Genomic DNA, 15590 nt, shown 5'->3' on the forward strand with positions numbered 1-15590 from the left:
TAGCGGGGCGCTTATATCCCAGCTAGCGGCCGATGAAGGAATTAAATGATCTCGTGTAGCGCCACTGCAGAAGCGCTTTGCAGGCTCTTCGGGAGCGGTGTCATTCATTTTGATGGGAAGAAGTGGTGGAGGAGCGGTATACACCGCTCCAAAGATGCTGCTTGCAGGACTTTTTTTTAACATCCTGCCAGCGCACCGCCTCAGTGTGAAAGCACTCGGGCTTTCACACAGACTGCAGAGGAGCCGTTTTTGCAGGCCCTTTACAGGCGCTATTTTTAGCCCAAAAGCACCTGAAAAACGCCCCAGTGTGAAAGGGGTCTAACTGTTAGATTTTATGAGATGAGGGGGGGGGGCATGGGGGGGGGGGAGGAATTAAAAATCGGCCTAACATATCGGCCCGAAAAAAGAAAAGAAAAAATCGGCATCATAGATCAGCCATCGGCCGCCGCGATTTCTAAATATCGTCATCGGCCAGAGAAAAACCCATATCAGTCGACCTCTACACAGCAGTGGTCATGTGACTGCTCTGTGCTCTATACAGTAAGGCCCCATGCACACGAGATGCTGCTAAACTCGAGTTCAGAGGCATTTGGGCATTTTTTTCAACTGCCCCTGAACACATTTAATGTTATCCTATGTGTCCATGCACACAATCACGTTTTTTGGCGTTTTAAAGCAGTTGGGTTTATGTCCGTTTTTTCAGACGCAAAATTTTGGGTTCAGAAGCGTTTTATTTTTGCGTTTTAGACTTTGGGAGGGTCTACAATCTCTTTGAGATAAGGGCTGACAGCCGCAATCGCGGTAAAACGCCGCTAATCGTGGCAAAACGCTGCGCAATTAGCGGCAAAAACGGGCGTTTTAAACGCCGGTTTTTGCCTTTGAAAACATGAGTTTAGAGGTGTTTGTAATTGCTTCTTGTGTGCATGGGGCCTAACACCCTGTTCCAAAGGGGAAAGGGAGACCCCTAGTGACCAACAGAAAACTGCATCTCACCCACAGTAATAGGGAGAAATAGTAGATGGAAACCCCTTTTGCCTACCCGACACCTCCTTACACTAAGGCAGGGTGGGAGGATGCCATCTCTGGGAGTAAAAACTGTACAGTCTGTTTTAGCTGCAGGTACCCTTTACTTGCATAGGCAGTTTCTTCTGTAGACTAAACCTTTAAGCTTCCAGGGTGTAGGAACCTTGTCTTAAATTGCCTCATTTTTCAATTATCACTTGGTTACTACAGCAATTGATCGATGCACTGTAAATGTCTTGTTACACTTTATACTACAGTTGAAGCTGTTTTGGACAGATGAAAGGCTTCCTATTCAGCTCTTGATTAACCCTTTTCTTTTTTGTCAGATTTAAACGTTATACACATTTTAAGTTTATCTTTTTATCATCATTTAAAACAAAAAAAAAAAAAAAAAAAAAAAAAGTTCTGTGTAAATGCAGCTTGTATTTATAGTTCTGCTGCCATAACTAAATAGTTATAATCAATCAGCATTTTCCCTGCTTTCTTTGCACATTCTGCACAGTGTTGAGGCTCCACACTCCTGGGGAGGGAGGTGCAGGGGCGGAGAGGGGCAGTGAGGGAGAGGAGAGGGGCAGTGAGGGAGAGGGAGAGGGGCAGTGAGGGAGAGGGAGAGGGGCAGTGAGGGAGAGGGGCAGTGAGGGAGAGGGAGAGGGGCAGTGAGGGAGAGGAGAGGGGCAGTGAGGGAGAGGAGAGGGGCAGTGAGGGAGAGGAGAGGGGCAGTGAGGGAGAGGAGAGGGGCAGTGAGGGAGAGGAGAGGGGCAGTGAGGGAGAGGGGCAGTGAGGGAGAGGGGCAGTGAGGGAGAAGGAGAGGGGCAGTGAGGGAGAAGGAGAGGGGCAGTGAGGGAGAAGGAGAGGGGCAGTGAGGGAGAAGGAGAGGGGCAGTGAGGGAGAAGGAGAGGGGCAGTGAGGGAGAAGGAGAGGGGCAGTGAGGGAGAAGGAGAGGGGCAGTGAGGGAGAGGGAGAGGGGCAGTGAGGGAGAGGAGAGGGGCAGTGAGGGAGAGGAGAGGGGCAGTGAGGGAGAGGAGAGGGGCAGTGAGGGAGAGGGGCAGTGAGGGAGAGGGGCAGTGAGGGAGAGGGGCAGTGAGGGAGAAGGAGAGGGGCAGTGAGGGAGAAGGAGAGGGGCAGTGAGGGAGAAGGAGAGGGGCAGTGAGGGAGAAGGAGAGGGGCAGTGAGGGAGAAGGAGAGGGGCAGTGAGGGAGAAGGAGAGGAGCAGTGAGGGAGAAGGAGAGGAGCAGTGAGGGAGAAGGAGAGGAGCAGTGAGGGAGAAGGAGAGGAGCAGTGAGGAGAAGGAGAGGAGCAGTGAGGAGAAGGAGAGGGGCAGTGAGGAAGAGGGAGAGGGGCAGTGAGGGAGAAGGAGAGGAGCAGTGAGGGAGAAGGAGAGGAGCAGTGAGGGAGAAGGAGAGGAGCAGTGAGGGAGAAGGAGAGGAGCAGTGAGGAGAAAGAGAGGGGCAGTGAGGAGAAGGAGAGGGGCAGTGAGGAGAAGGAGAGGGGCAGTGAGGAGAAGGAGAGGGGCAGTGAGGAGAAGGAGAGGGGCAGTGAGGAGAAGGAGAGGGGCAGTGAGGAGAGATTGTGTTCTCTCTACACACTACGGAGCTGACAGGGAAAGAGGAGGGGTAGGAGGGGGGAGCTGCACAGGAGAGAGGCCAGGTGACAGAGGCCACGTTTTGGGGTAACAACCACTTTGCAGTACAGTCCTTGCAGGGTCAAGCAAAGAAAACATTCCCTTTTTAATAGGCTGTTAAGGATAAGAGACCGACTCCAGTAGCAAGAATTCATATTCATAGTTCCCAAACTGACAAAATGACACAAGAAACAATAACAGGGAACTATAAGAAGTCAAATTGTAAATACGACTGCCACAAGCAGAATGTAGGCATGTAGTCACATAAGGAGTGTTTTAATGTTAGCACTTTAGACCAATATATTATATGGGCTTGTTTACATTTATGTCACTTTCTGAAGAGTGATCCTTTTGACATCCAGTGAGGATGGTGTTATGTCGCCTCTTCACCTATTCCAACGTCTAAAAACCCATACTACCATTTCAGTTTCAGTTAAATGTTCAGCAGGCAGTACTGCACATCGAAGGCGACAGTGGGAATAATTTTTGTTGCACCGCACTGCTTTGCATTTGCCACGTGCTTACTGCATTTTCAGCTTAAAGGGAATAGTTGGGATAAAGGAGGGGTGGGGGGTGTATAGTAAAAACGTGGCCCCGCCCCAGCATGGCTAGAGTTTGACTTTAAGAACGTTAAATCCAATACTATAATGTAAAAACCAAAGTGTTGACTAGCGCAATCTACTCACACAAGCAGACGTCTCCTCAGGTAGAAGCACTCTGACAGCCTCGGGAGCCTTTTTCTTGCAGTAGCTAGAAAAGAAGCAGTTTAATGGATATATAAACACCCTACAGATTATTATGAACGCTAATGGCTATGAACAGACCAGAGTACCGTAACTACTGAAAAACAAACTGACTTTTAGCAAACTAAAAGAGAAAAAAAAAATATGCCAGTTAATAGTTTTGTATGACCTCAAACATGGTGCATAAATGAGATGTTCAGTATTCAATACAGCAGCTCACCATACTGATCCATAATTGTGAATGGATCTATGAATAGGCTGAGAAGGAAGAAGCCAGAATAAAGCACAGTACAAGTAACGTGTGGCTATTATCGCACGTGCAGTAAGCAATTTGCAGCAGATCTTTTACCTTAAGGCCGGGTCCACACCTATGCGTATTGAGTGCAGCTTAAACCGCATCCAATTCGCATAACATTATAAAATACATTGATTTTAATGAGGCTGGTTCACATATGTGCGATGCATTCGCACTGCGCATTGCTCAAAAACCGGGTGCGTTTTCTAGGCATTGATCAGTGCGGCTTAGGTGCGAATTCAGGCCCATTATCTTCTATGGGCACGCATCTGATTTGCAGATGTGTTAATTTCTCATCAGGATTTCTCTCATTCTCCTCAATACACTTCCCCCCTCCCCCCTCCCCTTCTCACAGGTCTCCAAATTCGCAGCTAAAACGGAGATGATCTGCTGAACAGCTCTCTTATCTCTCTGCAGAGATAACAGAGCTGGAATTCGCACCGCACAAGTGTGAATCCAGCCGAATGCTTTTTTAAACCATTAAAGTGCGTCTGAGGAACAGATCTTCCTTTTACTAGACCGCGCCTCTTTACACTTTCAATGTAATCCAGTAATAGGAAACCTAATTGGATAGGGTATGCCTATCAAACTACTGCTAGGCCCATGAGACTAGAAGAGCAATAAGCTCAAGTGCTGACTAGTGCTCTTATTGGGAATGAGAGTTTTTTTTTTTTTTTTTTAAATGCTCAACTGAGCACGAATAAAATAAAAAAAAAAATACGCTTGAAGTGTGGTCACCCCACACTGCTATTGATTTCCAATAAGTACCATTTGTATCTGTGCAACTTCAAAGTAGCCCCTGCACTACTTTGGTCAGACTTTGATGCAACTTAAGGTTCACAGACCTCAAAATTACACAGTCACGTAAAAATCTTGCGACTTTCAGGTTGCCCAAGTGTGAAAGGAGCCTTAGCCAAACTTTGGAGTAAAAGTCTACTTAACCACTTAAGACCCGGACCATTATGCAGGTTAAGGACCTTGCCCCTTTTTGCGATTCGGCACTGCATCGATTTAACTGACAATTGCGCGGTCGTGCGACATGGCTCCCAAACAAAATTGCCGTTTTTTCCCCCCCACAAATAGAGCTTTCTTTTGGTGGTATTTGATCACCTCTGCGGTTTTTATTTTTTTGCGCTATAAACAAAAATAGAGCGACAATTTTGAAAAAAATTAAATATTTTTTACTTTTTGCTATAATAAATATCCCCCAAAAATATATAAAAAAAACTTTTTTCCCCTCAGTTTAGGCCGATACGTATTCTTCTACATATTTTTGGTTAAAAAAAAATGGCAATAAGCGTTTATCGATTGGTTTGCGTAAAATTTATAGCATTCACAAAATAGGGGATAGTTTTATTGCATTTTTATTAATAATTTTTTTTAACTACTAATGCGATTTTTTCGTGACTGCGACATTATGGCGGACACATCTGACAATTTTGATACATTTTTGGGACCATTGTCATTTTCACAGCAAAAAGTGCTATAAAAATGCACGGTTTACTGTGAAAATGACAATTGCAGTTTAGGAGTTAACCACTAGGGGGCACTGTAGGGGTTAAGTGTGACCTCATATGTGTTTCTAACTGTAGGGGGGCAGGGCTGGTCGTGTGACGTCATTGATCGTCTTTCCCTATATCAGGGAACAGACGATCAATGACAGCGCCACAATGAAGAACAGGGAAGGTGTGTTTACACACAGCTCTCCCCGTTCTTCAGCTCCGGTGACCGATCGCGGGACACCGGTGGTGATCGGGTCTGCGGGTGTGGTCAAGGAGCTTTGGGCCGGCTCACGACCCCACGGCTGAGCTTAAAGAGACACGTACAGGTACGTGATTGTGCCCAGCCGTGCCATTCTGCTGACGTACATCGGCTTGAAGGGGTCCTTAAGTGGTTAAAGTTTAAAGCGGAGGTTCACCCATACCTTACACATTTTCCCCTTAGATTGCTGCTCGTTTTGTCTAGGGGAATCGGCTATTTGTTTTAAAATATGATCCGTACTTACCCGTTTACGAGATGCATCTTCTCCGCCACTTCCGGGTATGGGCTGCGGGACTGGGCGTTCCTTCTTGATTGACAGTCTTCCGAGAGGCTTCCGACGGTCGCATCCATCGCGTCACGATTTTCCGAAAGAAGCCGAACGTCGGTGCGCAGGCGCAGTATAGAGCCGCACCGACGTTCGGCTTCTTTCGGCTACGAGTGACGCGATGGATGCGACCGTCGGAAGCCTCTCGGAAGACTGTCAATCAAGAAGGAACGCCCGCTCCCGAAGACCCATACCCGGAAGCGGCGGAGAAGATGCATCTCGAAAACGGGCAAGTACGGATCATATTTTAAAACAAATAGCCAATTCCCCTAGACAAAACGAGCATCCATCTAAGGGGGGGAAAAAAAAAAAAGGAATTGGTTGAACTCCCGCTTTAACTTGTTGCCATCTAGTGGTAATACAAAAACTGACACACCAGTCATCACTAACACAGAGCTGTTCCAAGAAACCAGATTTCATGCTGAGAGCAAGATCTCTGTATATGGTAAGGCTTCCAAATGTCTTCCACTTATTTTATATTCCTCTTACTCTTGTCCGTGCTGCAGAGCCTGCCGTCCACCCTCACAGAGCCTGGCACAAACACTGTCCAGCAGCTTGCTGTGACCTGCACTGTCCTCTGTCACTTTGTCCTGCAGAATAACTTCAGCTCTCTTCACTAGGTCTGCCACCAGCGTAGCCCTTTAAAGTAGAGATGAACATTATTCAATCATTTAATGGATTAGCTGTGATATTTAACATATGTTGAGCAAGTAATCAGATTTTCTGCACAAAACCGAGCAAAAAGATTGTCACTCACTTGATATGCTTAACACAGTTAGATCCAATCCTTTCAGCCACAAACTCCACTGATCTACGAAGGGAGGGAGGCTGATTGTGGAAGAATGCTTGTTCCAGCTCAGACTGTGAAAAAAGATAAATATCTTCAGGGGATCAACAAGAAATAAATAGTAAAACAAAGTCTATAATGTGCACTACTTTCTTCAAAAACAGGCCAAAATGTATTCCGCTACATTTCTTTGGAAAAAAATAACCAAAATCAGAGTATAAGATTTAGTCTGTAGGAAAGGTATAACGTCTACAAGCCAATATATATATATATATATATATATAGATATAGATATATATCTATCCGTCTCTATATCTATAATATATATCATTTTTGAGGCTCTAAAAAAGCCAGTACAGTAAAAAAATATCCCCCAAATGACCCCTTTTTTGGAAAGTAACAGACTGCAGTATTTAGTAAGATGCACGGTGCGTTTTTTGGAGTTGTAATCTTTTGCCCTAATTTTTTTGGAAAAACAAAATCATTAAATAAAATTAGCTTTTTCTCATTTTATTTCATTGCTTTGTTACATACTGTTACTAGAGCAATACAGTGTCATCATATGACTGGTGAGGCAGTGATCAGGGATACTGACACTGTATTACTGGGGAAATTATCAGGATATTTTTTTTACACCAAGTTTATAACAGGGATGAACACTGTCCTAAGCAATCATTTTTTATTAATGGCACTCATTCATTCATAGCCAATTATTGTGTATTGTTGTGATTGGCCTCAGCTATCACATGGTACAGATGTGCTGTAATTGGCCCTGTCTATCATGTGATCATTGTGACCAATCACAGAGACCACCACAATAGTACACAATGAATGAAAGCCATTCATTGGGTACAACTGTCATGTGATCACATGGTATCGGGGGCCGACCCAGTACAATGATCGGTCATAGCTGCACAGTGAGTGACAGATCACACTGCAGCGTGGCTCCTGAGGCTTGTGTGAGGCGAGTGACTGGGAGGATATCATTTGATGTCCACTCAGGATGGGAAAGCTCTTATTCAGCCGTCATTTGTCTATAGGACTGGCGGTAGGCAATGAAGTATTGTCTGAATAACTAAATCCTAAATGTCCATCTTTCAGACCCAATTTTAACCAGCCAGGTTGTCAAAGCCAGCTAACAAGAAGCCGGGCGGAGGAGCATTGGATGAACAAGGTTGACATACAACCCTATCCAATGACAGTCGAGATCTATGAGAATGACTAGAATGCAATAGGCTTTGATCCTTTTAAGTAAATGAGGTAAAGGTTTTAGTAGAGAAATTGCTTAGATCTGGGCATACCGATCCCATGGCGCCCCAGAGAATCTGCTGCTTCTGCTATCAGGTCTTGAGCCAAATCTGTTCTCTTTATCCACACAGATAGCAATACCACACGAGGAAACCCCTCAACATAAACTCCAAGGCACTTGCAAAAGTAAGTCTTTAGACACAGGCACCAAACACTGCTGCAGCTCTGGTTTGATAACTCCACAAGAAATCTCCATTTATACTGGCCTGACCTAAAAGAGCATTCCTGCACTAACTGGAACTCACATGGGAAGTCATTGAAATAATTTATATAATGTATGAGCTGGGAAAACCTGAGCACACTTGCCAACTATAGGGACTTCCAGGATTTGCAATATCCAAAGTCTGAAAGTCTGAAAGTTACCAGTAGCTGTTTATAGTAGAAAATCATCCAATTCAAGGAAAAAAGGAAAGACATTCATTCTCTTAAGGACACTAAGCAGGTGTGAGGTGGGATGGGGTTACAGGCTCAGGGAGCTGGCCTTCAGTTTTCTATCTGCCTAGGGTCACGTTTTCCTGTAGGCAGCAGTATAATCCTAGGTTCCCTCCAGGGACAATAGAGAAATATCAAAACTATAAAAGGGAGATTAGCATTTCACATCTGCAATCCAGTAGGCGGCAGTATAACCCTAGGTTGCTTAAAGTGATACTAAAGTCTTTTTTTTTGTTTGAAAAAAACAAACATGTTATACTTGTCTGTTCTGTGCAGTGGTTTTGCACAGAGCAGCTCAAATCTTCTTTTAGGGTCCATTGCTGGTGCGCCTGGCCCCTCCCCCCCCAACAAGCAGCTTGCTATGGGGGGCATATGCATTAAGATAAAAAAACTTTTGCTTTTAGAACCACTTTAATACTGTAAATAATCAAGCTGTGCCCCTCAAGGGATGATGGAGAACTATACAAATTTATAAAAAGCATCGCACGGCTGCAATTGCTCTCTTTATTATATTCAAGTTAATAGCAAGAACAATAAAAATAAAGTATTTTCTAAAAAAAAAAAAAAAGGAGTTTTACCTGCAGCTTTTTTTGTGACAAAGTTGGTTTTGGCATCAGTGGCTCTGCTGCAGTAGGAGTGATTTTCCTTATAAAACCTCCACTCTTTGCTCCATAGCCAGCCACGAATGAGATGAGCAATTTCCGCAATTCTCCTGCAAAGGAGAAAAATATTTTTTTGTACAAGGTGAAATTCTTGGCTAACTAGCTCTTTCTCAATACGAATTACAGGTACATGTCCAACTTCAATAGATGGTAACTCACCAAGGTAAGGACAACAGCTGTACAATAGTTGCTGATCCACCAGAGGCACACAATCCTAGGGTTACAGGACATTTACTTGTTATGGAGCTGACATTATTCACACTCATAACACAATTAAAGCTCAGCAGTAGCTTTTATGATTGCAATTGTAAATGGCAGTGTCCTGCAAATTGATGCATACCATAAGACTGACAAGCTTTTTTTTAAAGACATTATCACAATGTGGTACTCTGCAAACTAAAGACAAGCAGGGAAACTTTATTAGGAGTACTTGCCTAAATATGACCCACAATGCAGACATTGATTAGCAGAGATATGCTTGAGGCAATCCTGATGCCAAATGAACACGTCTATGGTATCAAACAGAGATCCAAGCCACCGCATAGAAAGCCTGCTGTCATTGATTACTATGCAGCAGCTTTTAAGGACAGTTCACACCATAGAAACACAGCCTGATGCTTTTCTGCATTGGTGTTTTTGATGCATTCCAGTGCATTTTCCCCCCTATTTTTTCTTCACCTTAAATAAGGACATACGTGTTCCAGTGAGTTTTTGGTGCATTTAGGCATGTTCCAGTTCAGTGCAGAAAAAAATGCCGCATGATCTACTTTTTTTTCTGAAACTGGAACTGACCACACTGGTGTGAACTATGCCATTGAATACTATATAACCTACTATCCATGTGGTTTTTGATGCAGAAAATGCACTGGGCTGCATGTGGTGTTAACTGACCCTTAGCCCCCTTTCACACTTGTACAACTTCAAAGTCGCGCGATTTTACCGCGATTTTGCCGCGAATTCAATGAATGCCTGTGTAAGTGGCATCAAAATCGGACCAAAGTAGTGCAAGGACTACTTTGAAGTCGGCACTACTTAAAGTCGTACCAGTATGAATGGTAGTCATTGAAAATAATGGAGAATGAATTGTCATACGATTTTGCAGTCCACAATCGTGAGACAAGTCGTATAAGTGTGAAAGGGGACTTGATTGAGTGTTGATTTTATGAGATTTAGCAAACATAACTGTACCCCCCTTTTCCAATAGTAACTTGGCAGTGTTCTGATCTATAATGTAAAAGCAAAGCAGGTGCCTGGGAAGGAGGAGCACAGTGAGCTGAGCTGCCAACCCAAAAGACGTTATGATTTTGTTGTGGACTTTAGAGTGGCTGCACCTATAAAAAGTCAATGAGGGCTTCATTTCGTATATTAAGGCTCCCTCATGACTAGAATGGATCTAAAGGGCTATGGGACTGAAATAGTCCAAAAAGAGGGGGGATAGGGGTGGGACTTTAAATGAGGCATATAGAGATACTACCATAGGCCTCCATCCCTGTAAATAGATAAAAAATGGGGGAGGTTGGGACTTTATATGAGATGAGATTTTAGCAATATGCAATTAAATATAAACATGGAAAAAAATGTTACCATGTAGCCAGGCTCAAAGTTGTCAACCAAAAAGCACTAAACCAAATAAATATGTCTAACTGATGTAAGTAAAAACAGAGTTTAGTTGCAAGCACTTGCAAATACCTGGGAAGCTGCAGCGCCTGCGACACGGCACTCTGTATAGCTGCAGTCCCAACTATGAATTTAAGGTCTCCTGAAAGGGAGCCCAGGTGTGATAATCAATAGGCAGAGGACAGGTGATATCCTAAAGCCCGCCCCTACCTATAGTTGGTGTGGCAAAAGAGAGCACTGGAAAACAAAAGAAAAGTAGGAGTGGAGCAAAAACCTTGCCCAACAAACCAATATACCACCAAACTAAAAGCAGACCAACTCAAACTGGGTCTGCCAGTAAAAAATGACAATGCATAAATAAACTGATCGGTGGTAAATCTGTGCAGGCACTCCATTCCACTCCTAGATCGCATCTCCATCCCTGAATAATATTCAGAAATAGTTTACTGATTAAAGTTAAGTATAGTCAAAACAAGATAGAATATTATCCTTCATATCTTTTTTTTCTAAATTATTTTTCATTGACATTTAGGATTAAGAAATACAAAATGAAGCCAATTGGGCATACACTAGCTTACTCGGTTACAAGAGACTTTTTTTAAGTCAAACAGTGCAAAACCTTGCTTCCGTATGCACTCCAAGGCAGGAGAAGATAAAGTACAAGTGACCAGAGATAAAAATCAATGACATCCACTAGGATACCAAGCACTCACAAATCACAATCCATGTTACAAATGTACTAAGAGTATTCTACCACAACAAGGTCTCCCCTGCAGGGGGCCACTGCATATTTCCAATTGGGGGAGGATGCCTCCAAGGAGACGTTCATAGTAGTAGACTTAAGTCATATAACCCAGACCTTGGAAAATTTCTTGGGGCGACCCCAAGAAGCACATGTACATTTTTATGTAATTTGTGTCCTAACAGAACTCTAAGGGCCCTAGTAGGGGACAGTGGGTGGACCAAGCCAATATACATATATGCCAATGGTATTGGGATAGTAGTCAATTTAAAAATGAAACTTGAAAGTTCAGCCCCAAATGTTTAAATCAAAAACAGTGCCAGATGAGAAGGGTAAATTCTATGTGTTGAGGGGTAACATTATATATATATATATATATATATATATATATATATATATATATATATATATATATATATGTTTAAGGATTTTAAACTGAATTGACATGGGATAGTCCCATAGGTCAATCCAATCTTCACCATTCAGTTCTGAAACCTCTGCCTGTGATCTGGAGCTAAAAGTATTGAGTCCCTTGTGCATGGAAGGCACTAAGACCTTGTAAACTTTAGAAAGAGGTTTGCTTAGGGCCGTAATGGCGAACACTGGCACCCCAGATGTTTTGAAACGACATTTACCATGATGCTTAAGCAATCTGAAGTGTAGTGGAGCATCATGACAAATGTAGTTCTAAAACATCTGGAGTGCCAAGGTTTGCCATCACTGGCTTAGGGTATCTGGCTTCGAAAAGTTTCCAATCCTGAGAAGGTAAGGGACAGCATGAATGTGCCAAATTGTGTTTGATATGCATGGCGAAGCTGCAGATACCTGAATAGATACGAGTTAAGGGTGAACCCATTTTAATGGGTCAAATGTATTAAGTCTTCCACCTTTGCAAATGTTATGTTATTGAGACATTTTATTCCCTTCAATGCCCAAATACTGGGGTCAGATATGGAGGAACATTTGGATAGTGTGGGATTTAGGCATAGAGGAGTGAGAAGTACATGCCTATTAGCGACCTTACGATTTACCTTGTCGCAAGCCCTAATGCCCGCTTTCATAGAGGGCATTAAAGGAAACAGTGTTGGGCACCTATGAAATCCTGAGAAATCTACTTTATTGGGGAACCAAGTAAAGAGCCTCCAGCACCACCAAAGCATTAGTCTCATCAGATATCAGCCAAATATTGGCATGGGTAAGAGGGGCAGCGAGAAAGAATGATTGTAAATCAGGGCAGGCCAGTCTGCCTTACATCCATGGCCACTGCAGTTTGGTTAAATGGAAATGAGGCTGATGGAAACCCAAGAAGTCCACCACAGAGGAGTTGTATCCTTCCTTTCCTATGGTTTTTCCGGAGAGTAAAGTGTAACATTCCCACAGGGATACAGAAATGTTTAAACACATTATGTTGTCAAATCTAGCGCCTCCGTCAAGATTTTTAATGCTTTTTTTGTGCCTGTGAGGTTTTTCTGCTCGCTTTCTTTCTTAGTGACTGGTGCCACCTAGAAGAAAAAAAGGGGCACAGACAGCAACAAAGACCTGACAGAGTTTGCAACCCTTCCATCACTAAAGATTTTATCAAAAAGAACTTTAGGAGTTACAGTGGAAAAATACACCAAAACAAATCTGTAAAGTACAGTTACAATCACCTGGAGATCACTGGATAATCCTCCCATATGAAGTAGTACCTACATACTGACATTGTAAAAAGGCCAGACTTTCACACTTACCAGGGCTTGCGATGTTACAATAGTTCCTACCGAAATCTCATTTTGAACAGCTTCGTTGTTGAAGAACATTTCTTCTGGTACTGTTGGCACCTAAAAAGTAATTGTATTATTATTATACAGGATTTATATAGCGCCAACAGTTTGCGCAGTGCTTTATTACATGGAGGAATGGCAGCAGCTACACAAAAAAAAAAAATGGAGATTATGTTTGACTAAAAATCCTTTTCTGGGAGTACATCACGGGACACAGTGTCTTTATATTCATTACAAATAGGGCTATGCTGTCTTCTTCAAGTGACTGGACAAAAAAGCACAACATGAAGTCCTTTCCCAGGTATAACGCCCTCCCCTGTTAGGCACGGCTTCAGTTTTTGTAAGAAGTCAGAAACCAGAAAGGGGTGGGATCTCTGTGACCCGTGATGCACTCTTAAAAAAAAAAAAAGGATGTTACAGGTAAACAAAAATCATGGTACACAGAATGTTCTTATTTTAATTACGAATAGGGATGACCTAAAGCACAGAATGTAAGGAGAGGGAAATGGGTACAGAAGATCGAAGCATTGACCATCAACATGTTCACAATGTACCCAAGACTGGGGTTAGTAACACCTTCCACTCTAATCCTGCAAAGCAGGTAGACATCATAATGGCAGAAAGGCATTAAACTAGGTAGAAAAAGTTCCAGTGTAAACCAGAGCATTTAACGCAAACACTCAAAGATTTATGGTCCTGTAGACAAATCCATCCAGCTGCGCATTGAATCTGGACACCAAAAGATCCAGAGTGCCCCACCCTCAATAGAGTTCCTCGACCACTTCTGGGTGAAGAGTCCATTCCCCTGGAGAGAGACAATGAGATTTGCCTGCCAAATTTTCCACACCTTAATGCAGACAGCGGATAAAGCGGGATAATGGATAATAGTTCTGCCCACGACAAATAGAGATTTACTCCTTTTGAGCAGCCCAACTTCTGTTTTTTCTTTGATAATATATGTATGCCACTACCGTGGCATTGTCCAACTAAACCCTTACCAGGAAGGCACTTCAACTGCACCAATCAATGCAGCAGGGCAAGGTAAGTGGCCCCCAATCCAAGAATGTTGATGGGCAATGTAAATGGCCCCCAATCCAAGAATGTTGATGGGCAATGACCTATCCTGTGGTGATAAAGTTCCCTGGACTGAGAAATTGTCCAGAAATCCACACCAGTCCATGAGGCTGGCGTTCATCATCAGGAGGACCCTCCAGGATTTTCCCATCTCCAGCATATGTGAGGAGATCCACCAGTCCAGAGACAGCATGGTGATGATAGTATTACCATTAGGAAATCTGACAACTTCGGTCTTCGTGTTCCATGCCTTTAAAACATTTCATTGCAGCGACCTGGAAAAATCCATCAGAAGTCATCCAGATATCCAAAACAGGGATACCCTGGTACGCAGAAGCTCCTAAATCAGTCTGAACCTTGGTGAACACCATAGGAGTTGTGGAAAGACCAAAAAGACAAGGCCACAATTTTAGGGTGAAGGGTCACGATGGACAGATTTCATCTGAGCTTCTGCAATTGGAGAAAACGATTTGGTCTCTTGAGATCCAAAAGGGGTACAAATATCGCCATTTGATTTCGGAACCCATGAAAAGGTATGAGTAGAAAACACAATCTTTTTGCATCATCTGATCAAAAATGAAAGACACGTCCATTCAGAATCAGCCCTGCATAAGACCTGATCTAACAAAGAGCTATTCTTTCAGAACAGTAACAGGTAGGACTCTGCAATAAAATGTGTTAAAATTCTTGCAATACGATTTGATCACCCAGAGGGGATTTGTTTTTTTCTAAACAAAAATGGAATTACTCTTCAATACTTTGTCACATGCCAACAGCAGCAACAGCCAGATTTAAGGCTGTTCCAACCAGTAAAAAGGTGCATAGAATAAATCCTCCAGACGCTTGTCCAAATTATCCTTAAAATACCAGGACCTTGTCCACTTGGCAAGTGCAAGTCATTGATAACGTCTGTTGATGACGAAACGCGTCTGGGACAGCGCACACTGACGTCACCGCGCTGAACGTATGGAGGAAGGGCTCCTATAGTGCCAGCCGGAATTTGTATACATGCTTTTAAAACGCTACATTGTTGCAAGTACGTTTTCGTCTTTGCTTTTATTTAATAAAAAATTACGAAATCACACTATGGTCCGTTTTCTTTTATACTCTTGAACAGAGGACCTGTGTATTTATGAGGAAGTGATCATACCTGGATATCTGTCCTTGGAGTCCCTGCTGGTCCGGTGCCTCAGTTTGTGGATGGAGTTTGCTATAGGCTTTTGAACCTCTTGGTTGTGGTAAGCGACTTTCCATTAGGTGGTGGTTTCCTCACAAGAAGTCATTCTTACGGTGGTGCTGTTTATACTGTTTGCGGGGTCTGCCTCGATCCCCTACACACAACTTGGGACTTTATTATTTAAACCCCTATTATGTTATTATCTTTGGGGCTCAGAGACTTTGTTCTTCTCTATTAAGTACTGGCACCCTGTTGCTGGT

The 15590-nt window shown here is 43.2% G+C and overlaps 1 protein-coding gene across 2 annotated transcripts in view; it reads right to left on the bottom strand.

The window, feature by feature from the left end:
• CDAN1 (codanin 1) overlaps nt 1-15590 on the bottom strand; it is a 75730-nt gene that overhangs the window by 5513 nt on the left and 54627 nt on the right. For both annotated transcript variants that reach the window (XM_040333113.1, XM_040333112.1), the window contains exons 16-21: nt 13047-13136; nt 9117-9171; nt 8874-9007; nt 6526-6629; nt 6258-6407; nt 3331-3394 (exon numbers count right to left, since the gene is read on the bottom strand). In XM_040333113.1, coding sequence (XP_040189047.1) covers nt 3331-3394; nt 6258-6407; nt 6526-6629; nt 8874-9007; nt 9117-9171; nt 13047-13136 — 597 coding nt within the window. The remainder of the gene's footprint in view (nt 1-3330; nt 3395-6257; nt 6408-6525; nt 6630-8873; nt 9008-9116; nt 9172-13046; nt 13137-15590) is intronic.

The sequence above is a fragment of the Rana temporaria genome, chromosome 13 (assembly GCF_905171775.1).
Source record: "Rana temporaria chromosome 13, aRanTem1.1, whole genome shotgun sequence".
NCBI classification, from domain to species: domain Eukaryota; kingdom Metazoa; phylum Chordata; class Amphibia; order Anura; family Ranidae; genus Rana; species Rana temporaria.